The sequence below is a fragment of the Callospermophilus lateralis genome, chromosome 19, assembly GCF_048772815.1.
Source record: "Callospermophilus lateralis isolate mCalLat2 chromosome 19, mCalLat2.hap1, whole genome shotgun sequence".
Classification (NCBI taxonomy): Eukaryota; Metazoa; Chordata; class Mammalia; order Rodentia; family Sciuridae; genus Callospermophilus; species Callospermophilus lateralis.
Window position 1 is genome coordinate 32,906,712 of NC_135323.1, and position 25,287 is coordinate 32,931,998.

At 41.2% G+C, this 25,287-nt stretch overlaps 1 protein-coding gene across 3 annotated transcripts in view; it reads right to left on the reverse strand.

The window, feature by feature from the left end:
- Lmtk2 (lemur tyrosine kinase 2) overlaps positions 1-25,287 on the reverse strand; it is an 85,473-nt gene that overhangs the window by 19,902 nt on the left and 40,284 nt on the right. For all 3 annotated transcript variants that reach the window (XM_076840015.1, XM_076840016.1, XM_076840014.1), the window contains exons 6-9: positions 21,938-22,025; positions 7,415-7,548; positions 2,119-2,203; positions 787-908 (exon numbers count right to left, since the gene is read on the reverse strand). In XM_076840015.1, coding sequence (XP_076696130.1) covers positions 787-908; positions 2,119-2,203; positions 7,415-7,548; positions 21,938-22,025 — 429 coding nt within the window. The remainder of the gene's footprint in view (positions 1-786; positions 909-2,118; positions 2,204-7,414; positions 7,549-21,937; positions 22,026-25,287) is intronic.

Genomic DNA, 25,287 nt, shown 5'->3' on the forward strand with positions numbered 1-25,287 from the left:
TGTGTGTAAGGGGTGGGAGCTAAGAGTAACCACAGAGCTCACCTTTATCTAGATGTGCAGCCTAAATTCACATCATCTGAGTGATCTAAAAACCCTCAAGCTATATATGGAAAGCCCTGGCTGGCAGCACCCTGTACATGGCAGAACACCCAGGTGCCCAGCAGAAGCAAACACAGGTCCTCTCTAGAGGAATATGCCTCATTCTAGATTTCGAAGGATCATCCCCATAAAAAAGCCCCAGAGGAAACAAGGTATCACCAAGAACCAGTAGGACCAGCTGGGTATGGTGGTGTACTCCTGTAATCCCAGCAACTTGGGAGGCTGAGCCAGGAGGATCTCCAAGTCAAAACCAGCTTCAGCAACTTAGTAAGGCCCTTAGTAAGACCCTGTCTCAAAAAATATAGGGCTTGCAGTGTAGCTCAGTGGTAGAATACCCCTAGATGCAATCCCTGGTACTGCAAAAGTAAATTAAAATCACATATTACATGATAGTCCAATGCCTTTGGGTTTTTACAACAAATATTCATTCAACATTTACTATATACCAGGCCCTGTGGTAGGGCACAGAATATAAAACAGACTTGGCTCCTGCTTTCATGGAGGAAAATGGGTAAGAGAGGCAGTACTGGAAAAGCGAATTATATTGTCACAATTGTGATAATTGCCTTTTCTACACCATCAGGTACTCTTTGTTTTCTCCATTTGAAACAAATACTGTCACACTTAAAGAGGAGGAAATGGGTCCTTGTTTAAAAAAGCCTAAGAAGTGGTAAAACAGATACATACCAGATATTACTGTACTTAGTCTGCTCTGCAGTTAGCAGTCTGTCTTGAAAGCTGGTTACTAATTCTGGAGCAGTCCATCGCAGAGGGAAAACTTTTTTATCATCTGTCTCAATATAATCCTCCTGTGTTGTTAGAAAGCATACAGAATTTTCAAAAGAATTATACCTGTTCATGAGCTCAATGATTTAATTCCAGGACATTCTCAGAAAACTAATACCCAGCTCAAAACATTATCAGAATAAAAGTGGGCAAGAAGAAAGACATTGGGAGTGGAGGGAAGGGAGAGGAGTTTCTCTGAAACCTCCCGGGCTTCCTGAGCTGGTTTCTGAGTTATGAATGCTCGCCTCATCTCCCTTCCTAGAAAAGGAAGGTACGTCGTGTCTGCTGCAGCAACTCGGACCCTGAACAGAGCTCCTTTCCCCATAGGCTGGGCTTCCACACTCAGTGGAATGTGCCATTACTGAGCAAGAGCTCGGGCCTCAAAGCCCGACAAATGGTTGCGTGTCCTCATTCCGCCAGTTACCGTGATGTGGTTCTCAGAAAGTAGCAATGTGAGAAGGCTTTCTCCTTATCTTTAAAATGGGGATCACACAAACCTACCTACCGAACCTTTGTGACTAAATGGCAATGCTCAAAACTTCTTCACAGTGCATGGTATACAGCAAGTACTCGAGACACCACAGTCACTACGAAAATTGTGACAAATAACCAACTTATATTTGCATAACTCATTCTGCAAACATTACTGCTCCATTCCACACATAAACCCCGTAAGACTGAATAGGTATTATCCTCATGTTGCTGCTTGGAAAGTAAAGGTCAAGTGGCACAGGCGGGGTCTCCTGACAGCATGGAGCTGGGACAACCTCAATCGGCTGGGCTACACACACACACATTAAATGAAACTCTCAGTTACCTATTTGCTATTTTCTTCATGGATATGTTTATGGTAGTGTATAAAAATCCAAACCCAAGGTTGCTGAATTTGAGCCAAAATTTTACTGATTTGTGTAATGGAGAAGTATCTATTTGACATGTGCATTCTGTTATGTAAGTCATAACTGTTGCTTACATGTTCATTTTACAATTTGTTTCATATCATCAGACTATATATAAATTATGAGGAGCACAACTCTTTTTAAACAAAGTATTTGGAAAGTTGTCACAGAACCTTGGGCACAGACAGTGCTGTAGACAAATCACACACTGGCAGCAATACTCCCATTATGATGAGCAGAACACACCCCACTCCAGAGACGCACCACAACTAAGACTCTCACCCACTCTTCCAAGAGCTGAGAGCAAGGAGGCAAGATTTAACACAGGGCTTACCTTGTATCTGCTGAATCCTATTCCATAATCTCCCACTTTCACGTTTAAGTCCGAGGTTAGGAAGCAATTCCGCAGGGCTAAGTCACTGCAAACAGAAAGTGCAGTGGACACAAAAAAAAGAAGAATCAAAAACCAGGATAATGATACTCAAAATCACCAATGGACAAAGGTTTTCTTTAGAAATCAGAGTAGGACTACATACCATATTTCTACTCACTTAGTGAAGAGGTCACATATGTGGCCAGTAACTATGACTGGTAAGACTAACTTCCTAATCACCTCTGTACCATGTTCTGCACTGAAACCACATTTACGGCTTATTCCCTAGTGTTTTAAATGAGACCAAAAGAGAATTCTAAAATAGCTGAATTCCCTGAAGAAAATTTTTTATACCTGTATTGAATCTAGTAAGTCTGCTCATTATAAAGATTAATAAAGTTACCACTTTAAGCACCCAGAAATAATCTACATTATTAAAAATATTTCATTCCCCCCCCCATCGTTATGCAAACGTTTCGTATGAGGCCCTTTCCAAATCACTCTCTCATCTATTCTGAACTCTACCTCTCTACACGGGAATAAAGAACATACTTTCAAGACCTATTTAAAATAATACACTTGGGGCTGGGGTGGTGGCTCGGCGGTAGCCTGCTCGCCTAGCATGCGTGAGGCACTGGGTTCTCAGCACCACATACAAATAAATAAAAATAAAAGTCCATCAACAATTAAAAACTGTTAAAAAATTAAAATATTACACTTATATAATTTATTTTTAGAATAAGCTAATTTTCAAAAACATATACTTTGACAAGTAAAAATTACTTTTTCTAAAGGAACTTCCCTCACAGACATCAGGCTAAATTTTCTGGATTTTTGGCTTTAGACCTTAGAAAATATCTATGCACACTCATACATGTATGACTGTATCTACAGATATATGTATATATACAGACATAGACATACATATGTATGGGCAGGGAGGGAGGGAAGAAGGAGTAGCATGCCATCTGAAGGCAGAAAACTGAAAATGCAGAAGTTAAGCTTTATCTGTGGGACCACAATGGCAATGGGACAGCACTGTGGGCTGTGACAACAGAATGGAAGGCTAGTTGCCCAGCACCACTAACCAACACCTTTAAGGGTCCCTCTAACCTGATCCCACTAAACCTTCCCCACATCTCCAAGACAAGGAGTAAAATCTGGACACCCGCACCCCAACAGAAGTGTGTGGGTGTCCCCTACAGATGGGGTCACTTCATAGCTCAGGGTTATTCAGACACCTCCAGGGCCACAGGATGACTGTGCCCCTCACCCCATTCTCCTGTCTCTCCTGTCAGATGTTCAGTGTAGGTCTCAGGTAATAGCAAGCATGAAGATCAGACAAGATGACCAATCAATCACACAGGCAGCGGCCTCTGGCTCTTACTCTAAAAGACACTATAAGATTTGAATGCAGCCCAGCTGACATTCCCAGGGCAGAGAGGAATGCTTTCCTTTACCTGAAACCCAGAGGCAAGGGGAAGAAACAGGCCTGCTGCTCCCCACCTCCACCCTGTAGCTTGCCACAGCAGGAAGAGTCCCTCACTGCTGCCGCACTCTTCCAGAACCATGTGATGCTGTGTAGCAGACCTGGTTTTCTCACAGGACAACTGGGGTGCTGGAAATGGCTAACTCACAAGGTTGTTAAGGGGCAAAATAAAAATGAACATGGCTGTCTTGAAAATGCTTATAACTTGGTTCAAAACTGGTAACAATAAATACTACCTAAAGTTCAGTAATGTGCAAAGCTACAGAACAGAAAAACAGCAGGTGCCACAGCAGGGGGACCCTGACATCAATGGCTACTCCTGTCAGGAAATTCAAACACACAGCCAGTATATTCTCCCTCAAGTTGAAAAACAGGTCTAGTGACGAGGGACTACTGGAGTCCCAGCCCTGAATGGCTCTCAGAAGGCTCTGACTGGTAACTCCATTTGGCAGCACTTGCACTGGCTCAGCTGACAATGACCACATAGGACTTAAGGCCCTATAAAGGGAACAGGAAAGTCTTGAGCAGGAGGCAGGAAGCTTCAGGACACAAGGTTTCCAGTCCTATCATGTGAAGTATGCCACTGGTTTTTAACTCCTGCAACTACAGACCTGCCCTGGGTCTGCAGACCCATTTTGGGAGACAGTCTCCAATGCAAAAGGTAGCAGGAGCTGTTTCCAAAACAACATGCGTCACCTGTGCATACGTGACTCAGGGTAACTGGAATTCTTCATAAAGGGAGTAACAATAGGAAACCTAATGCTTACTGAATATTCTTCTAGAACCTTAACATACATTACCTTATTTAATCTTAACAGCACTTTCAGGTAAATAGGATAATAAATAAATAAATATGTAGGAAAAAATAATCTCATGAGGATTAAGCAAGAAGGCTTATGCTAGTGAGGCTGAAGAGAGGTGCATCTCAGCATAAATAAATAAATAAAATAAAAATTTTGTCTCCATCTACAACTAAAAAAAAATTTTTAAACAAAATATAAAAAAATAGCCAGACCAGAGGTAGAGCTCCCTGATTGGTGACAAGGTAAGCATTACCAATATGGATACACAGGGTACAATCTATTAAAATAAACAAACGAACAACAACCAAAAAAACACAAAAAAAGACACTTAACTAAGGGTCTTTTTTCTCCAGTACTAGGGACTGAACCCAGGGTGCTCTACCACTAAGCTACATTCCCAGCCCTTTTATTTTGAGATAGAGTCTTGCCAAATTGCTGAGGCTGGACTCAAACTTGGGATCCTCCTGCCTCAGCCTCCTGAGTCACTGGGATTACTGTGTATGCCAACTCATTGGGCTACCAAGGGCTTATTTATTGTACCCCTATAATGCTTGATTACCTTACACTCTGGTGGATGGAAAACTTAGTGACCTCAGTGTTCTTAGCAAAAAGTACCTTGAACTTTAGAACAAGACATACTCTAAAGAAGCTCTTCAGTGCACTGACATCACCCAGGACCTACCTCCTCAAGGCCTCCGGCTACCAGAGCCAGCACAAGGGCAATGTCCCCTAATGGAGACTTCCCACTAAGCCCACTGCAGTGACCTGATGGCATCTTACTGCTCAGGAAGAGGACACAAGCAGAAGACGGTAGTCTTGGGTTCTAGGCTACCATTGGGGTGGGCCACTCAGAAACACAGGCTGCCTGGAACCCAGTCATAAGGCTCTTCTCAAACATTACAGAAAAACAAAACTTAACCAGGGCGATCGACCCAATCAGTTCCCAGTGAGTGACAACCCTGGATTGGACAGGTGGGCTGCTCTACTTCAACCCAATCAACACAGCAACTCAACCAATAAATATTCTAAATCCCAACTTTAAATACGCCATACAATAGGCTACTCACACAAAAAAAGAACTTAAAACATAAAATCCTGACCCACACAAACTTTTACATAAAATAAGGGCTACTTTTAAAACATCTGTCAATGATGTTTGAAAAATCTGTCAATGCTTTCAAGGATTTTCTTTTTTCTTTACCTTGAGCTTGTTTGTATTTGAATAAAGCCCAAATCATGTGATTTAATTTATCATCTTTGTTTTTAAAGTCCACAAATTCTAAATTAGGTAAAACTTTAACTCAAGGATACTCACAAGAAAATATGATTTACACTGACACCTTGGCTAATTTTTAAAATATACTAGTAAAAGGTACTTGGGCTTTATAAACACAATTTCTAGCTGTCTTTGGTAACTTTAAGCTGCTGATTCTGATTTTTTAAAAAAATATTTATTTTTTAGTTTTAGGTGTACACACTACCTTTATTTTTTTACTTTTATGTGGTGTTGAGGATTGAACCCAGTGCCCTGCATATGCCAGGTGAGTGTGCTACCACTTGAGCCACATCCCCAGCCCTGATTCTGATTTTTAAATGTTATCTTCTCCAAAATTTAAAAAATCCCTAAGGCAAGTGTTAGGCAATAATCATCTGTATTTGACAAAAGATTAACAATAAAAATCATGCTAGATATTAACATGTTATAAAAGATTCAAAGACTAAATATAGGATTTCTCCATTATCACATGAACAGGTATTTACATTTTAAGTTCTATGTAAGGAATTCTACCTTAGGCCTGAAGAAACCCATAACCTTTTAGGTCTTTTAAGAACACTTTATCAGAACGACTTGTTCATTACTGCAAGTCAAATAACATGTAGATGTGTAAGAAAAAGATTAGCTTCCGTTTTTTTCCCCACTATGAAGCGGGGAACTTTTCTAAGCCTGTCCATACACTCCTAACAAATGCAACCAGGTCTTACTTTAAAAAATTATAGTCATACTATGAATGTATTAATCTGTAATCTTTTTTTTTTTTTTTTTTAATACAATACTTCACAGACACCTCCCTCAAGTCAAGACAAAGGTATTCCCTTTCAGGTCTTTGGGTTATTAAGAGTTACATGATTTAGTCAGCCAACTAATGAGATCATCCTGGTTTCCCCAGATATCTAAGAAATTAAATTGTCTTTTAAACATAAATCTGAGGTCAAAAGCCTGGAAGATAAGAAGTAGAAATCTCTTTTGGGGTTCACCGAACAGAGTTCATGTGATATAGAACTCAAAACCCTTGGCTGTTTTCATTATGAAAACCACCAACAATGACCTGAACAAAATACAAAGTGCAGAGGTTATTTCATGCAGTCCTTGAAAGATTTCATCAGAAATACTACTTGGATCATTGCACTGCCCAAACCGCTTGTGACCACCTCTACCCTGGACACGAGGACAGGCCCCCAGATCCAAGCCCTTGACACACTTGCTTCTGAGCTGGCACCTGTAAGCCAACCGTTTAGCTGGCCAGAAGCCAATGCTGTGACCTTCTATAAAAAGATGCTGCTGGCCTTGCGCTGGGGTGTGAACCAGGACACAGTGTCTAGTAGTACAATCAGATGCCTAGAGGTGACATGAAAAAGACATAGCAAGCAGGATGTCACCAGGGAGACTGGGCCTGTTTACTCCCTACTCTGCGGCATGTACGCTTTTTAAACTCTTTGAAATTCTGGAAATAATTTCTAGATCTTAAGCTGTATTAAGACGTTTTATTCACTAGTATTGGTTTAAATGAAACCCAACTCAACCTTTACCTGGACACTGGGAAGAACTACTTCTACTTGTTTAAGCCAATGATTCACTCCACAACCTGTGCTCCTAAAGGTTCCTTAGTGCCTTTTCACAAACTGCACAGCCTCTATGGACACAACACTAGTGATGCATGAGGCACCTGTGCCCAGCCACACCCACCTGTGTAGGAAATGCAGCTTGTGCATGGCCGCCAGCCCCGCAGCGATCTCGCAGGCCATCCTCTGTAGCAGCATGGTCTGTGAGTCCCCCCGCACGTGCTCTTGCTCATTGCGCAGGTATGCTTTTAGATCGCCCTGCAAAAAACCAGTGCATGTAAGTGTCAAAGTGGATCATCAAACAAACTAGCCTCCGGACATATGCCTTAGCGGCCACTCATTATCAAGGTCACTTACCAAGAGCTACTTTGGTTTGCACTTAATAAAGAATCTGGAACCAAAGAAATTTTGAATTAAAAAAGTACTTATATTCCAGCATTTCTAAAAGTATAGAACATTGTTATGCTCTTAAGGCCAGTCTAAGATTTTTTTATATAAAACAAAACAGTATATAAAATATAAATTTGTAATTATGCAAAATGTAAACTAAGTGCAGTGCAGAAGTCTAGAAATTTTCAGAGAACCAAGAGGTGATGTGGAGGATAAAAGAAAGGGCATCATTTGAACTGCCTGACTAGGAAACAGGTGGTCAGTGAGCCTTTCATTATGAAGGCTCTGTGGCCACCTCCAAAGCACCAGTGAGCAATAGAGGAGAGAAGGAGATGAAAATGGGGAGAGATGGGGAAGCCTGCTCAGCACAGGAGACACTATGCAGGTCTCCCCCAGCTTCCTTCCCTAGGGCCCTGTGCTGCCCAGAGAACACTGTGAGGAAGGGCATTCCAGTCACTCCTAATACTCACCAAGCTAATAAGCCTATTCAGAGGACAGCAGCCTGGGCAGGAAAAGGAACAAACCCAGTCAGACATCTGACACACATGAGATACTGGAGTTTCTGGCTATTCTGTGTGACTGCCCAAGGTCACCCATCTTTTTTTTTTTTTTTAATATTTATTTATTTATCGTTAGTTTTAGGTGGATACATTAGTTTGTTTTTTTATGTGGCACCGAGGATTGAACCCAGTGTCTCATGCATGCTAGGCGAGCACTCTACCACTGAGCCACCACCCCAGCCCCAAAGGTCCCCCATCTTTACTTCACAACTGCATGTTGGGGGATGCGTAAATCTATCTTTTTGGGGAGCACACTTTTTTGGGAATACTGCTCCCCCAAAAGATAGATAGGATTTTTTTTTTTTTTTTAGAGAGAGAGTGAGAGAGGGAGAGAGGGAGAGAGGGGGAGAGAGAGAGAGAGAGAGAGAGGTTTAATATTTATTTTTTAGTTATTGGCGGACATAACATCTTTGTTTATATGGGGTGCTGAGGATCGAACCCGGGCCGCACGCATGCCAGGCGAGCGTGCTACCGCTTGAGCCACATCCCCAGCCCAGATAGATAGGATTTAAAAAAAAAAAATTGGGTAGTTCTAGATGGACAGAGTTCCTTTATTTTATTTGTTTATTTTTTTATGTGGTGCTGAGGATTGAACCCAGTGCCTCACACATGCTAGGCAAGCACTCCGCCACTGAGCTACAGCCCCAGCCCAGCCCATTGAGATAGGATCTTGCTAAGTTTCCAAGGCTGGCCTTGAACTCACAGTCCTCTTGCCTTAGCCTCCTGAGTAGCTGGAATTACAGGTGTGTGCCACCATGCTGGCTTGGGAAGTATATAATATAATTAAATACTTATTGATGAGATTTAATTCCAAATTCCAAATTAAAACTTTTTATGATTAGTTAGTAAAATCTGGAAAGCAAGCCAGTAGCTTGCTTTGGTTTTTTTTTTTTTTTTTTAAATTGGAATCAAGAAAAGATTCCTGAGGATGGATGTTTTCCTTGACCAATTAAAGGGTACATTTCTTACAACTTATAAACTCCTCCCAGGGTAAAACTTAAAAACACAATATTCCTTTATCAACATTTGTCCATATTTAATACTAAATACATTCTAATGTAACTTTTTGGTTCATGCCAAGACTCTGCCTTTGTTTCCACTCTTAGTTTCAGTGATATTTGCACAAATGATAATATTGATATTGACATTCACTACCACTTGGGCCTTTAAGCACTGTGCCAAGCACCCGGTAGGGTTTTTGCGCTGGTTACCCGTGACACACTCTCCTTACAACTGCACACATTTTCCAGTATGGAACTGAGGCTTAAGAAATTTGCTCAAGGCTGCAGTGCTAATAAATGGCTAGACTGTGCTTCTACTTTTCCGTTTACCAACTAGTCAAGAGAATTCTACATAGCAAAGTGAATTAAATTAGTATGCAGATTAAATCAATTTGTTTTACAGAAATGAACATGAAATAAGTTAAAGTCCCACATATCCATTTGTGGGCTCAGGGCACCCTCCACCAGCACTACCTGCACAGCAGCCAGCAGCGCTCTCCCCCTCAGATTTCTCTCCAAACAAGTCATTTTCTCCTTTTGTTCCCAACTGCACTACTCCAGAGAAGAAACAGACATTCTTTTATTTTTCCTTTAAAAAAATCTATGTCCAGGCTCTGTTCAGCAGTGGGAGGCAAGGGGATAGTGGAAGATCCAGATAACAAATTAACTCAGAAAAATTCCAGCAAACAACTCCAGACCTGCAGTGTAATGGGATTCTTCTTTTTTTTTTTTCTTTTTTTTTCCTGGTACCAGGTATGGAACCCAGGTTGCTCAACAACTGAGCCACATCCCCAGCCCTTTTTATTTTATATTTTGAGAAAGAGTCTCATTAAGTTGCTTAGGGCCTTGCCAAGTTGCTGAGACTGGCTTTGAACTTTAGATCCTTCTGCCTCAGCCTCCCAAGCAGCTGGGATTACAGGTGTGCATCATTGTGCCTGGCTGTAATGGGATTCTTATAAGGTAGCCCATCTAGAAAGTAAACATGAAACACATCATGAGTCTACCAATATTACCAACAAGAAATGGCAACTTAAATTCTTTTGCCCATCCCCTTTGAGGCAGCAACAGCCATTAAAGGAAAAAACAACTCTCACATGAAAGTATGATTATGCTGTGCTATGTCTGGCCAATTCCCAAAACAAAGAGTAGCTGCTGGCAAATAGTGTCACAAGTCCCTCTGGCTATGAAGCTACTTTTCAAGGTTATCTAAAGTAGATTCATTGCCACTCACTGTTCTTTAACTGTCTTCTCTCCAAATATCATATCCTACTTTCCAAATTAGATGACTGAACATGATAAAAAGATTTTACTTAAAAATAGAGAAGGTCACCACAGTCTAAGCCAAAATATCTTTGACCAGGGAATAAGGAATTAACATCAAAGATCAGGGGCTCCTCAACCCAGCCAGATTACTGCTCCTCATGGGTGAGACTTACGATGGATTATATGGGATCAGGGTTTGTTTCATGTTCTAGAGGGGTCGCCTCAGAGCTCTCCTGGCACCATAGTTTAAAAGAAAAAAAAAAAAAAAACAGCATAAAAGTTTTAATCATTATATAGATTTTATATTAATCCACTCTATCAGAACCAGACATCTATATATTTAGGTATCTGGTTTGTTTTATCTATATTGTAATGGTACTTGATAAGAAGACATGGATTATTACTTTTGTCTATTATTTATTTATCTATTATTTTAGTTGCTGATAGAACTCTATTTTTGTTTATTTTTATGTGGTGCTGAGAACCGAAACCAGTGCCTCACCCGTGCTAGGCAAGCACTCTACCACTGAACCACTACCCCAGCCCCCTTGTCTATTATTATTGTTATTATTATTTTAATATTTATTTTTTAGTTGTAGTTGGACAAAATACCTTTATTTTATTCATTTATATGTGGTGCAGAGGATCGAACCCAGGGCCTCATATATGCTAGGCGAGCACTCTACCTCTGAGCCACAACCCCAGCCCTTGTCTATTATTTAAAGAAAAAAAAAAGTCACCAAGAACCAATGTATTTGGAATTAAATTGAATTTCCTTTATTCAGGTTTTAATTAAAAAAGCTCCTTCCTCACCACCCCTGCAAAAAAACTCCAAAAGAAAACTCTGACACTAGGTGGCAGCAAAGGGCTACATTAAGAACTGATAGAGCAAGCAACTGGAAGGGCTTCTAGGGATGAGCTCCTCCTAAATTCTAACACAAAAGACCAGCAGGGTTTGGTTTATCTCATCCATCCATCTATCTATCTATTTATCCATTTATCCATCCATCCATCCATCCATCCATCCATCCTGTAGGACAATGAGAGCAATGAACTGATTTTAATACAATATAAAAACTCAACAAGTCTTTATAAATGAGAAATTATCATCATAAGTTTAAAATGATTTTTAGGGAGAACTTATGACATTTCAATACAAATTTAATGAAAAGAAGAAAGAGGGCTGGGGCTGTGGCTCAGTGGTAGAGCGCTCACCTAGCATGTGTGAGGCACTGGGTTTGATCCTTAGCACCACATATTGATAAATAAATAAAGGTACTGTGTCCATCTACAACTAAAAAAATACTTAAAAACAAAAAAGACATGAGGTCAAGGACTGAGATTTAATAAAGTTACTAATTAAAAGAAGAAGAAGAAGAAGAAGAAAGAATAACAGAGTCATGCCTAATATCCTGTCAAAGAAATGAAACCTCACTGAGCCCCGCTGGTCTCCATGCAGAGGCCACACCTCTCATACATCTCCCACAGCTGCAACCCTAACCCATCACTTCCTTGGTCACCAAGGATTATTATCCTTGTGCCTTCTTAACTGAGTGTCCTCCTAAACCCATCATGTCTCAGCTCTATTGCTCAACACCTCTCAGGCAAACCAACAGAAGAACCAACTTGTCTTCCTCTTGCCCCCTCCCACTCCACTCTTCCTGACAGACTTCTCACAGGCCTGGGCTGCTCTGGCTTCATCTCCCGGCCGCTCCCATCTCCCGAGTGCCCCAAACACACGTTCAACCACTGCAACCCTCTGCCCCCAAATGATGCCACCTCCAAACACCAGCATAACAAAGCAGGGGCCCCTTCCTTCCATCTCCAAATGTCACCTGCTTTGGGACAACCTTTCCTGAGTTTCTCCCATGTCAAAGCCCTTCCTTTCCAGTGCCTTTTACTTCCTCCTCTCAGGCACTTGGAAGTACCACATGCCCTGGGGCCCAGCTTGCAGTCCTCAGGGCCATGGACATTTCTGTGTGATTTTATCCACCCGTGGCATCAGAGGCCATACATCTCTGGCCCAGCTCCTCATCTCCAGGCTTGTGTGTTCCCTCCCTGTGCGGCTGAGAGGCATCTCAAGCTGGACACCTGCATCACAAAACTGCCAATCTGCTGAACTCTTTTCCAGCAGATCACAAGTAAGTAAAAGATGTCATTTGTGAGTCCTCTTTGCCATGAGACCCCCACCTTCAACCCACCATTATTAGGTCCTGCACCTATTTTCAAAGTAAACTCAGAACCAGACTACTTCACAAGGCCACACTGTCATGCTGACCTAAAGCATACCCCACGTGAAGGCATTCCCATGACAGCCAGAGAGGACCCTGCTCCCACTTGGGCAGCCCAAAGGTACCCTGGTTATTCCCTGATATTCTGTTTATTTGCCTATCCCTCTCACTAGAAATAAGGTGGACACAGCTGGGTTCTGGCCAGTTTCCTACTGTGTTCTGAAACTAAAGAACAGCATCATTACCTTAGGTACACATATGACTGTATATATGGTGTATACATTGTGTATAACCAGAGAAATGAAAAACTGTGCTCCATTTGCGTATAATGAATTTAAATGCATTCTGCTGTCATGAACAACTAAATAGAACAGCAGCAACAAAAAGAAACAGGCACACAGTACCTTCAAGAATATCTGCTTATTAAGTGGGAAGAAGGAGGAAGGCCTCGGAGAAGTTCAAATGACAATCCCCAGAGTAAGAGGTGACAACCATTTCCTCAAAGCAGTTCCATCCCAGCATTTTAATTGAAGTCTCACAATGATAAATTTAGAAATAAATCTAATTTCAAACTTTTATTGAGCTTTTTTTTTTATTACTTCATTACTCTGTGTATTAAACTTTACAAGACAACTAAGTTGGGAAAATACTATTTTATTCTTTAAGCAAATACAATCTGATTATGTTTAAAGTTATGTCTTCATATGACAATACAATATATTTTACATCAAGAACAGGGGGTCTGAGCTGGGCACAGTGGTGCACACCTGTAATCCTAATAGCTCAGGAGGCTGAGGCAGGAGGACTGAGTTCAAAGTCAGCCTCAGTGACTTAGTGAGGTCCTAAACAGCTCAGCAGGAGAGCACTTGCCTAGCATGTGTGAGGCACTGGGTTTAAAAAAAGGTGGTGGTGGTGGGTGTGGCTCAGTGGTTTAATGCCCCTGTATCCAATTCCTAGCACCCCCCCCCCCAAAAAAAGAAATGGAGGTCTAAGGTATTCTGTGTGTGTGTGTGTGTGTGTGTGTGTGTGTGTGTGTGTGTTGCTGGGGACTGAACCCAAGGCCTTGTACATGCGAGGCAAGCACTCTACCAACTGAGCTATACCCCCAGCCCGGAGTTCTAAATTATTCTAAAACTCAAAAGTTGTCACCTGCATCTCAGAGGGTGTTTTTCCAGAGATCCTTCACATTATTAGTGCCATTCCACAGAAACACAATGCAAGCAGATATACAATTTTAAATTATAGTGGCAATACCAAGTCATAAGGAAATAAAAAGCAGATAAATGTAACTTTACTATACTGTACTTGACCCAATAAATCCAATATAATATTTTTACATGTAATCAACATTTTAAAATTACTGAAGTTGGGCCAGGCATGATGGCACATGCCTATAATTTCAGCGACTTGGAGACTGAAGCAGAAGGATCTCAAGTTTAAGGCAAGCCTGGGAAGCTCAGTGGCAGAGCTCCTCTGGGTTCTATCGCCAGTACCAGGAAAGAAAGGGAAAGAAGAGAAAAGAAAAGGGCTGGGGACCTAGCTGGGTGGCAGAGCACTTGCCAGCACATGTGAGGCCCTGTATTCAATCCCAAGTCCAAAAACAAAACAAAACGAACAACAACAAAAAAGAACAATGAAATTTTAACTTTCTCTTTTGTACTAAACCTTCAAAACCTGATAAGCATTTTGCAGGCCACAGCACACCATCCAGCCAAGCCGTGTCCAAGTCTCACAGGGCTGGCTGCTGGACTGTAGAGTGCAGCCACAGATCCTGACAAGGGTCGTGGCCAGCCCAGCCACAGTGCTCAGGAGCACAAGGGAAGCCACATGCCAAGACAACCACTTCCATGGCGCCTCCACCCTGTGCTCCTGCTCTGGGCTGCAAAAAGGTGCTGTGAGCAGTGACAAGCTGTCACGGCAATGACAGGAGGGAGCAGGGTGGCCACAGGAAGCTGATGGAGGAAGAACCAGGGAGCAAATGCAGGGTTGGCATGAGGCAAGTAGAAGGGTAGATAGGAAAGGCCTGGCCACAACAGTCAGGGCTGCCAATCACAGAGGGCCAGGACATGCTGCCCAAGTAACAGCCAGGCATCGGAGGGAAAAGGCCCCTGAGAGGCACCAGGATTGGGCCAGGCCAGGGACTAGGAATATGCCCTCTCCAGCTGGTCACCCCACGCCCCCACTCCCAAGCTTGATAGGGCCGCCAGCAGTCAACACAAACATCCATTTGCTGGCTAGAAGTTGGACTCTGATCACCTGCTCCTCTGACATCCTTATATCTGTTTCACTGTGACTCCACGTCCCTGCTTTTCTAACTGAGCTCCACGGGGTTAGGGACATGTAGTTCCTCTGTATGCTCGCATCTGGAAGAGTCCCTGGTGCATGGGCTTCATGACCACAATTATAAATAAGAGACATCCACTAATGAGGCATTTTCTGTATAAAAGGGCACAGGACAGAACCAGCCACCAGTTAAAAGCCCCACCTTAGCACTAGTAATACGTGCCCTTGTGCAAGTCAAGTGCATAAAGGATGATCAGAAAGCAGGACCTGAGGACACACAGACCTGGACAGGATTCTTCAACAAGTCCTTTCATCTGACTCAGCCTCCTACCTCACCCAGCTGTCAGAAGACGCCTGAAATGAGTGACGAAGGCCCAACACACTACGTGAGGCTGGCACAGCAGCGTCACCCAAGGCAGACCTTTTCTCCCTACACCCTGTGAAAGCAGCAACCCAGATTCCTTTCAGGTCTGAAAGTCTTGAGCCTTAGCTCCCCTTGGTTCTGCCCAGCCAGTTACCTGGTCTTCACAAGCCCAAAGAAAGCAAATTCCAGAGGAATGTGGGACACATCAAACACCAAGTGGACGTCTCTCCCACTCTCATCTGGTCATTGCTAACTGCTTTCAGTTAACTGAAACTGCTTTCAGAAATTCCCTCACTGCATTAGTGTCCGAACATAGTGAAGGAAGCAGAATACCATATTCAGGAAGAAATCCTTGCAATTATCAGCCCTGGTCTGGAGTCCCGTGATGGAGCTGACTAGAAACAAAGCTCATCCTCTGCTCTTCTGACCTCCTCAGCATGCAGCTGGTCTCCAGTGGCCATCTCCCTGCCTCCCACCCAATCCTTCCCAGCAGGCCCAACCTGCCTCACCCACCATGGCACCACGCCCCTGTCCCAAGACTCCACCATGCCCCTGCCCCAAGTCTCCACGCTTCAACGGCCAGGTCATCTACTGTTTCCACACTTCCAAACCTGGCTCCTGCAGTTGCTGCCTAAAGAGACTTCACCCACTCGACCTCCAACCCTCAGAGCAAATGCCAATTCCTGTGCAAAGCCTCCCAACTGCACCAGTCAGGATTTCTATCTTTTGTGCATTCTAAGCAAATGTTTGTTTTAAAGGCTGGGGTCTGGCTCAGTGATAGGGCACTGCATGCCACGTGTGAGGCTCTGAGTTCAATCCTCGGCACCTCGAAAAAACCCAAAAAACAGAACAAAACCAAAACCCCTCACTTTTAGTGTACTCTTTCTCACAGCACTTCAGCGTGCTTACTCTGAGACTGGGTGGAATCTTAGTAGCAGTGTTGTCATTAGCTGTTCAAACCTTTATTTTATTTATTAAGTAATTATTGTCCATTAAGCAAATGAAAATAACTAGCACTTATGGAATACTTTCTGTGCTCAATCATTTATTCATCATGTTATTTCATGGGTGAAAGTTCCCAGGTATCTGCTCGGAGGCTTAAATAAGCACCCCTGGAGGCAGCCAGGGCTGGGACCAGGCTCCTGACCTCGGTATTCCCTCAGGACGGAGCACAGCTCTTCCTGCTCCACATATGTTCAGTATGTTTTGGTCAATGAGTGATCCTTAACCAAAACAGCCTCATCACCTTGATATCACTGTGAGGCACTGTGTCCCTGTCATGCCTACAGGGTACAGACAACAGCTGTCATCATCGCCACCTCATTTCATAACACGCCCCAGCCACACTACACCCTGGGTGCTGCAGACCAGCTACAAACGCACTTAGCCGAATTTTTATCACTTTCTAAAGTCAGGATAATGGTTCTGTTTTATACAGAATTACAAGTGTACAAACAGCCTCTCCTTTCTACTTGAGAGCAGCTGCACTGTGATAACAGAAGGGGCCATTATACTTCAGTTTCTTCTGGCCTAAAGAACTGAAGATTGCTGATCCTTCCACTGTGGCTTATGACCAGACCTGAGACCACTGCCCTCTCCATCCCTTAGACCATGGCCAGAGGGCAGTTCCTATCTTGGACGAAGTTACTCTGTTTGGGCTGGCCCTGGTGCGTCCGGGGGACATCCCTGTACTCTGTTCAAGAGGATGCCTTCTTTGGCTCACCGGGCAATGCCACCTAACTGCCTCAGTAGTCTCTCCACAAGCTGATTCCAGAGTAGCTGGACTTCAGGGCCAGTGATCTGGTCAGTGACCCATCCTTGCTGCCGAAGAACCTGTTGCTCTTGAGGTTTTCCAGGGAAGAGGTGAGAACATGAAGCTGGCCCATAGACAGAAAAGTGACTTCTCACTACTAGGCAAGCTGGAGGGATCTGAGGTTAACAGCTTTTACCCTGGTATGGGACTGCCATGCCAAGCAATGATCAGAGATTCCCAAGGGCATACAAGCCTCCTCACAGTACCGATAACACCTGATAGCACCTTAATTGGTAGGCTTTCTTAAAATATGTGATAATAAATGCTTAACATAAAAATCTACCAACTTAGCCATTTCTAAGTGTATGTTCTGTAATGTTAGGTACGTTCACACTCTCGTGTGATATCGCCACTGTCCATCTACAGTACTTTTTAATCTTGCAACTCTGAAACTCTGCATCCATTAAACAACTGTTCTCCTCCTTTCCCCCAGCCCTTGACAACCACCTTCTACCTTATGTCTCTATGAATTTGACTGTTCTTGGTCCTTCCTGTAAGAGGAATCACATAGAACTTGTCTTCTGCATCTAGCTTATTTCACTTAGCATCCATGCTGTAGCATGTATCAGAATTTCCTTCCTTTTTAAGGCTAAATAATACTCCACTGTCTGTGTATACCCACTCCTCCATGAATGGACACCTGGGTTGCTTCCATCTCCAGCCACTATGAATAATCCTGCCATAAACATAAGTGTGCAAGTATCCATTCCATTTTCACTTCTTTGGGACTAACCCCAAAAGTGGAAATGCTGGATCGTATAGAAATTCTGCTTTTAGAGGAACAATGACTGTTTTTAAAATTTTAATGTTGGTCAGCCTTCAGGAGTGAACAGTCTCCTATGTGACTTAGATGAGTCATGTAAAATAAGTTTTCAGAAATTTCACCTGTTATTCTATAGGGTTGTATATATAAACTTCACCCCAAAGTATGTAAGTTGAATAATTCTAAGCTAGTTAATATGTATTGAACACTTAGTTACAAGTACCTGGATAATATGTACATATTTAAATCTGAGATCTTTTTAAGTACTGGGGGAATTTTACAAGATTGTTAACGAAGAAAATATATAATTTATTATGTTTTCCTAAAAACAATGTCTACACAGTGACAAAGATACAAACAACGTTCTAGAATTTGGTCAGTAGTGGATCATTTATGGTAATAGTAAAGGAGGTGTGTATTTGGCTATGTTTTAAGTGTTTCGTTTCTTTGTGTTTTTTTTTTAGTCGTAGTTGGATATGGTACATTTATTTATTTATTTTTATGTGGTACTGAGGATTGAACCCAGTGCCTTGCACGTGCCAGGCCAGGGCTCTACTGCTGAGCTACAACCCTAGCCCTTAAGTATTTCTTTATAAAGCAAGTTAAATTACTACTTCCCAAAATAAGAAGCAGCTTCAATAAAAACTAAATTAAAATGGCACTAAAATGAAATCCAACTCCTGAACTCCTTCAGGGGAAAACATTAAGCTGTGTTTTATCATTCTAGGAAAAAACTCAATCATATTGTCTACAAAAACTTTCAGGAAGGGACCAGGCACAGTGGTGCAGGCCTGTAATCTCAGGAGACTGAGAAGATTGAGGCAGGAGTTCAAAACCAGCTTTAGCAATTTAGCAAGATCCTATCTCAAAGTAAAAAAAAAAAAAAAAAAAAAAAGGTCAGGCATGGTAGCATATGCCTATAATCCCAGTGATTTGGGAGGCTGAGGCAGGAGGATCTCAAATTCAAAGCCAGCTTTAGTAATTTAGCCACACCCTAGGGAACTCAATGAGACCCACTCTCAAAACAACAACAACAAAACTAGGATGTGTTGCTCAGGGTTAAGCACCTCTGGGTTCAATCCCCTGTACCAAAAATATCAAAAACTAAAATAAAATAAATAAAAAATAAAAAGGGCTGGGGATGTAGCTCAGATGTAGAGTGCTTCTGGGTTCAATACTCAGTGCCAAAATAAAATATCTGAGTTTTATAAACCCTCATTTAGTCTAGACAAAGGTGATACTTCAAAAAGGTGCTGATCCCTACATATTTCTGTTATGTTCAGTCACAAACAGTGTTTCAACTGTCACTTATAATCAACATTAGGAGCTTAAGGACTGAAGGTGGCATGTTCAACAGAAATGTGGACTTCTGACAAGCAGACCTCTCCTTCACACACTGGTGTGCCTTGGTGGTGTATCTTTTTACTCAGTGCTGTGTCGCACCAGGATTGTCTATATGTTGGTCACCCAGAGCTAAATGAAAAAGAAGCTGTTTTCATACCACAATAACCTAGGAACACAAATATCACAGCTCTGATCACACTGAGTCAATTAACACAGAACACCACTTATAGCTCCTTCCTCTTCGTCTTTACTTACCATTTAATACCATACAATGTCTGTCCCATCTACATGAGACATAGAAGACAATGCGTTTTGCCTCCGCATCTTGGAGACGTCTGTCTGGTACTACCCCACTATTAAGTATTTAGTATCTAAACACCTTCCACCATGGGATGACCCAAAGAAGTAGGTTTGGTTTTTTGTTTGTTTTTTAGAGAGAGAGAGAGAGAGAGAGAGAGAGAGAGAAATTTTTAGTATTTATTTTTTAGTTTTCGGTGGACACAACATCTTTATTTTTATGTGGTGCTGATGATCGAACCCAGCGCCCCGCGCATGCCAGGCAAGTGCACTACTGCTTAAACTACATTCCCCAGCCCCTAAAGAAGTAGGTTTAATTCCAGTTTTCCTCACAGGGAGGAAACCTCTACGAGGTTCTGGTTTCTTTGGGGCAGAGTTAAAATATTGATTAATTCTAGACTTTGCAAAGTTCAGTATTCATGTTACAAGTTCTAGTGTAGCCACACATAAAATCAAGAAAATTTCTAAAATTCAAACTGGTAGATGGGGAAAACTGAAACAAGAAAAATCAAGCATCCAAAAGAAGGCAAAAAAAGAAAACTCGGTAGAGGAAGGAAAAATAATAGAAATAGGTAGAGAGTTTTCCAAATATCTCATTAACTATAATAAATGTAAACAGACTACATGTTCCATTTTAAGTGACCAAGATTGCCAGATTAATAAAAATTTTAACAATTAGTAAACTAGCCCCTTCCCCCAAAAAAGATTAATAAAGAACCTAACCAAACAGGTCAACTCTGCCCATCAGAATGTTGGCATAACTAGATTAACAACAGGCTGTGTTGGAAAATGGACGAGGCCTGGAACAGAGTGCAGCTGACCCAGAGCCAACTCAGAAGCTGAGCGAAAGCTACTTTACTGCTGTGAGCGCAGGTGTGGGGACTCAGGGTCACAGGCAGAATCCAAAAAAAAGCTCATACATCAAGCTTACTAATTGATTTTCCTTTGGAATTAACCATCTTTGCCAATGAGAGAGATATTCAAATTGCATGCAGGAATTAAAGAAAAAATTTACCATGTTTATTGCACTCTTTCTACTGTAACTGCTGGAAATGCTATCTGAATTAATTGGAGATTTATTTTGGGGACTCCCAAGTTTCTGAGCACAGGCAAGAAGCTTAAATGTTCTGAAAACTGAGATGATACAAAAAAAATCAATTAAAACCTAGAAAATTCAATTAACATCTTCCACTGTTTTTGGAAAATAACAATTATGTGTTAAAAATAGGTTTGAGAGAAGATGAAATATCCTGCACAAGGGAAGAGCTGTAGAAATTGCTATTAAAATTATTCACAAAATGTACATGTAGAAACATTTCATGTAGAAATTGCTATTAAAATTATTCACAAAATGTACAAAACACCAATCAGTCCCCATGAGTAATACTATGCTAAAAGATAAAAAAATATATTTATGTAATTTTTTTTTTTGTACTGGGGAGTGAATCCAGGGGCTCTCAACCACTGAACCACATCCTCAGCCCTATTTTTGTTTTTTATTTAGAGACAGGGTCTCATTGAGTTGCTTAGCACCTCACTGTTGCTGAGGCTGCCTCTGAACTCTCAATCCTCCTGTCTCAGCCTCCTGAGCCGCTGCGATTACAAGTGTGGGCCACCGCACCTAGCTTTATCTAAATTTGTAAAACTGCTAATGTTATATACCTTCACTATTCTCAACAACTGACACAGATCATAGGTGTTTTATTGGTAAGGAATATTCTTGGGTTTCCTATGTAGAAAATTCAAATTTTACAAATGTCTCGTTGAAGTGAAGATCTCAAGCTCTGACTCAGCCAAATACTTGTTACACAACATTTTTCTTAAACTCCTTGAGCTTTATTTTAAACATAAGTAAAGATTGGACAAATATTCATATCTAACTCAAGGGTCTTTACTGAATATGATACTATAAGTAAATAGCACAGTGCTTGGAGTACAATGAAACACTCACCTAGGTGTAAGTTAATATCAAAGGTAATGAGTCCACATAACAAAGTTCTTCAAATTTAGAATAGACATGAAAGCAGCCCCAAACCCCCCATTTTATATCTGTCAAAAACACCTGACTGCCAGGTATGGTGGTACATACCTATAATCACAGGGACTCGGGAGACTAGGTAGGAGGATGGTAAGTTCAAGGCCAGCCTCAGCAACTTGGCAAGATCCTGACTCAAAACCAAATGGGCTGGGGATAGAGTTCAGTAGAAAAGCACCCCTGGTTCCATCCCCAGAACCACAAAAGAAAGAAAAGGAAGGAGGGAAGGAGGGAAGGAAGGAAACAAACCCATGTGGATATAACCATTCAAACCTTCAACTGGAATCTCTACTAAAAACTTACCAAGTCGCAGAATTCAAACACCAGAAGATAGGGAATGGCTTCTACACATTGTCCAACACACTGAAGAATATTTGGATGTTGAAGAATACTAGTAAAAATAAAAGTTATGGTATTGTTCATCAGGAAGTATGCTTCAAAAACTAATAAATAGTACTAGTAATTCAAGTTTTGACATTTATGATGATTTAAATACAGCATGACAAAGTAAAAAGATCTCTTATATGTAACAGATGCAGATTATTATCTAATGATTAAATAATCCAAACCCAATCAAGTATTTTCTCAAATTAAAAAAGAACTCCTAACATACATTTTTCTTCAGTAATTTAAGTTCAGAGACAATATTCTGAGGCAGCATTTAAAAAAAGGCAGACAAACACACAAATTCAAAAAGCATTTCTATCTGAATATTAAATAACTCAAGTCTCTCCTTTGGCCATCTAGTTTATACACCATTTCTATAATTTTCACAGTATATGCAAACTCTTTTGGGGAAATAATTTTTCCAAAAGAAAAATAAAGTTAAATAAATGACAGGTCAAAATAATTTTTTAAAAATACTCATTCTGAAATGATTATGAGTTTATAGGAAACTGCAAAGTCAGTATAAGAGGTCTGGTACCCCTCACCCAGTCTCTTGCACTGGGACATCTGACACAATACCTACAGCACAACAGCAAAACCAGGAAACTGCCTTGTGATGAAGCATCATGTGCACATAGCTCCACACCAGGTCACATGTGCACATTCTTGTGACCACCACCTCAAAAGAGATGCAGAACTAGTCCATCGGCACAAAGATCTGCCCTACACATTCATTTTGTCCCCTAGCAACCATTTATCTGTCTTCTATTTCTATAATGATCTCATTATAGAAATATAGGTCGAGCCTCCTTTATCCAAAATAACTGGGACCGGAGATGTTTCAAATTTCTTTGAAGTTTGGAATATCTGCATATACACAGTGAGACTTAAGTTTCAACAAAGCTTCATTTACGGTTTCACACTCACCACACACACCCTGCCACTGTCATATGGTTAGGTGTGGAATTTTCCATCGGCAGCATCATACTTGGTTGGCACTCTGCAAGTTTCAGATTTTGGAACATTTTGGATTTCTGATTAGGGATGTTCAGCCTGTATCATGTAAATGGAATCATACAGTATGTGGCCTTTTGAGACTGATTTTCTCACTCAACATAATCCCCTTGGGATCATCCAAGCTGCAGCACACATCAGCAGTTCATTCTTTTCAATGGTTGAGCATTATTACACGGTATGGATGTATCACCGTTTGTTTACCCATTCATCTACTGAAGGATACTGTCAATTTTCCAATTTTTTGCTAATACAAATAAAGGTGCTTTGAATCTCACAGAAGGGTTGTTGGGCAGACATTAAGTTTTCATTTCTCCGGAATAAATGCCCATGTGTATAACTTCTGGGTTATACGAGGTGATCGTTAATTTTATGTATCAGTTTGGCCGGGCCATAGTGCCTAGATAATTTGGTCAAACATTATTCAGGACAGTTTCTGAGAAGGTGTTTTTGAATGCGATTATCATTTAAATCAGAGGACTCTCAGTAAAGCAGGTCCCTCCCTAATGTGAGTGGGCCTCAGCCATTTAGCTAAAACCCTTGTAGAAAAAAGAATACCCTCTCCCATGGAAGAAGGAATTCTGCCAGCACACAGCTTTGAGACTTGAACCCTAATATCAGCTCTTCCTGGGTCTCCAATCTGCTGGCCACACTGCAGATTCACAAATGCATGAATCAATTCCTAAAAATCAACCTCTCCATGTATATACCATTCCCCCATATCCACAGGCTATGCATTCACACACACAGCCAAGGGTTAAATTATCTGGAGGAAAAAACTGCATCTGTACTGAAGATTACAGTCTTTTTTTTAATTGCCATTAATACTAAACAAGACAGTACCACAATTGTAAACAGCATTGGATATTATGTCATCTACAGATGATTCAAAATATACAAGAGGATATGCATACAGTATATTCAAATACTCTTCATTTTAGGTAAAGGACATGAGCATCCTCAGAATTTGGTACCCATGGGGGTGGGGGCACTAGAATTGATCTCCTCAGATGCTGAGGACAACTGTATACACACCCCAGCAATGTATGAAGTCTAGTGTCCCCACATCTTCCCAGCATTTGGTATTGTCACTACATTTTCACTTCAGCTTTTCTAAAGTGATATCTCATTGTGATATTAATTACTTTAGTAGCCAGTGATGCTGAATGTCTTCATGTGGTAACTTGCTATCCACATTACCTCTTTGGTAAAATGTCTCTCAGAGTCTTTTGATATTATTCTAATTGGATTGTTATTACTTTTTTTTTCCTATTGAATTTTATTTTATTTATTTATTTTTTGGTACCCGGGATTGAACTCAGGAGCACTCGACCACTGAGCCACATCACACCCCCAGCACTATTTTGTATTTATTTAGAGACAGGGTCTCACTGAGTTGCTTAGTGCCTCGCTTTTGCTGAGGCTGGCTTTGAACTCGAGATCCTCCTGTCTCAGCCTCCGGAGCCACTGGGATTACAAGCGTGCACAACTGCGCCCCGCTCCTGTCATCCTTGTACCTGGGGCCATGCTACTCTTTTCTGAATCATTTCAATTTTTAGTATATATGCTGCTGAAATGAGGATATAATAACCTTATATTTAACCTTATAATAAACATGTGTTTTAAAAATCTTACTGGGATTTTGATAGGAAATGCAATAACTTATATATCAGTTTGTGAAGAACTTCACTACATTGAGTCTTCCAATCCATTAACGTGGTCTGTTTCTCCTTTTATTTAGATCTTTGAATTCTTTCATCAGCTGTTTGTAGTTTTCAATACAGAAGTCCTACACATGTACCCAGGCATTTATTTTTGTGCAAGTGTGAATGTTATTTTGATATTATTATTGTTATTGGTAATAGGGATTGAACACAGGGGCACTTTACCAATGAGCTACATCCCCAACCCTTTTTTTTATTTTCATTTTAAGTCAGGGTCTTGCTAAATTGTTGAAGCTGGCCCACAACTTGGGATCCTCCCAAGTTGCTGGGATTACAAGCGTGTACCACCACACCCGATTTTGGTTTTCCCATGTTCATTGCTAATTTATAAAAACAAAATTGACTTTCAAAGCTGTTTTAACAGTGCATAGGATTAAACTCAGAGCCTGAAGCATGCTAGACAAGAACTCTCTCACTGACCTACATCCGAGTCCCCAAATGATTTTTTAATGTTGATCTTATATCCCCCAACTTAGTTCTGGGAGACCTTTGTTGTGCAGATTTCTTGGGATTTTCTACTTAACTCAT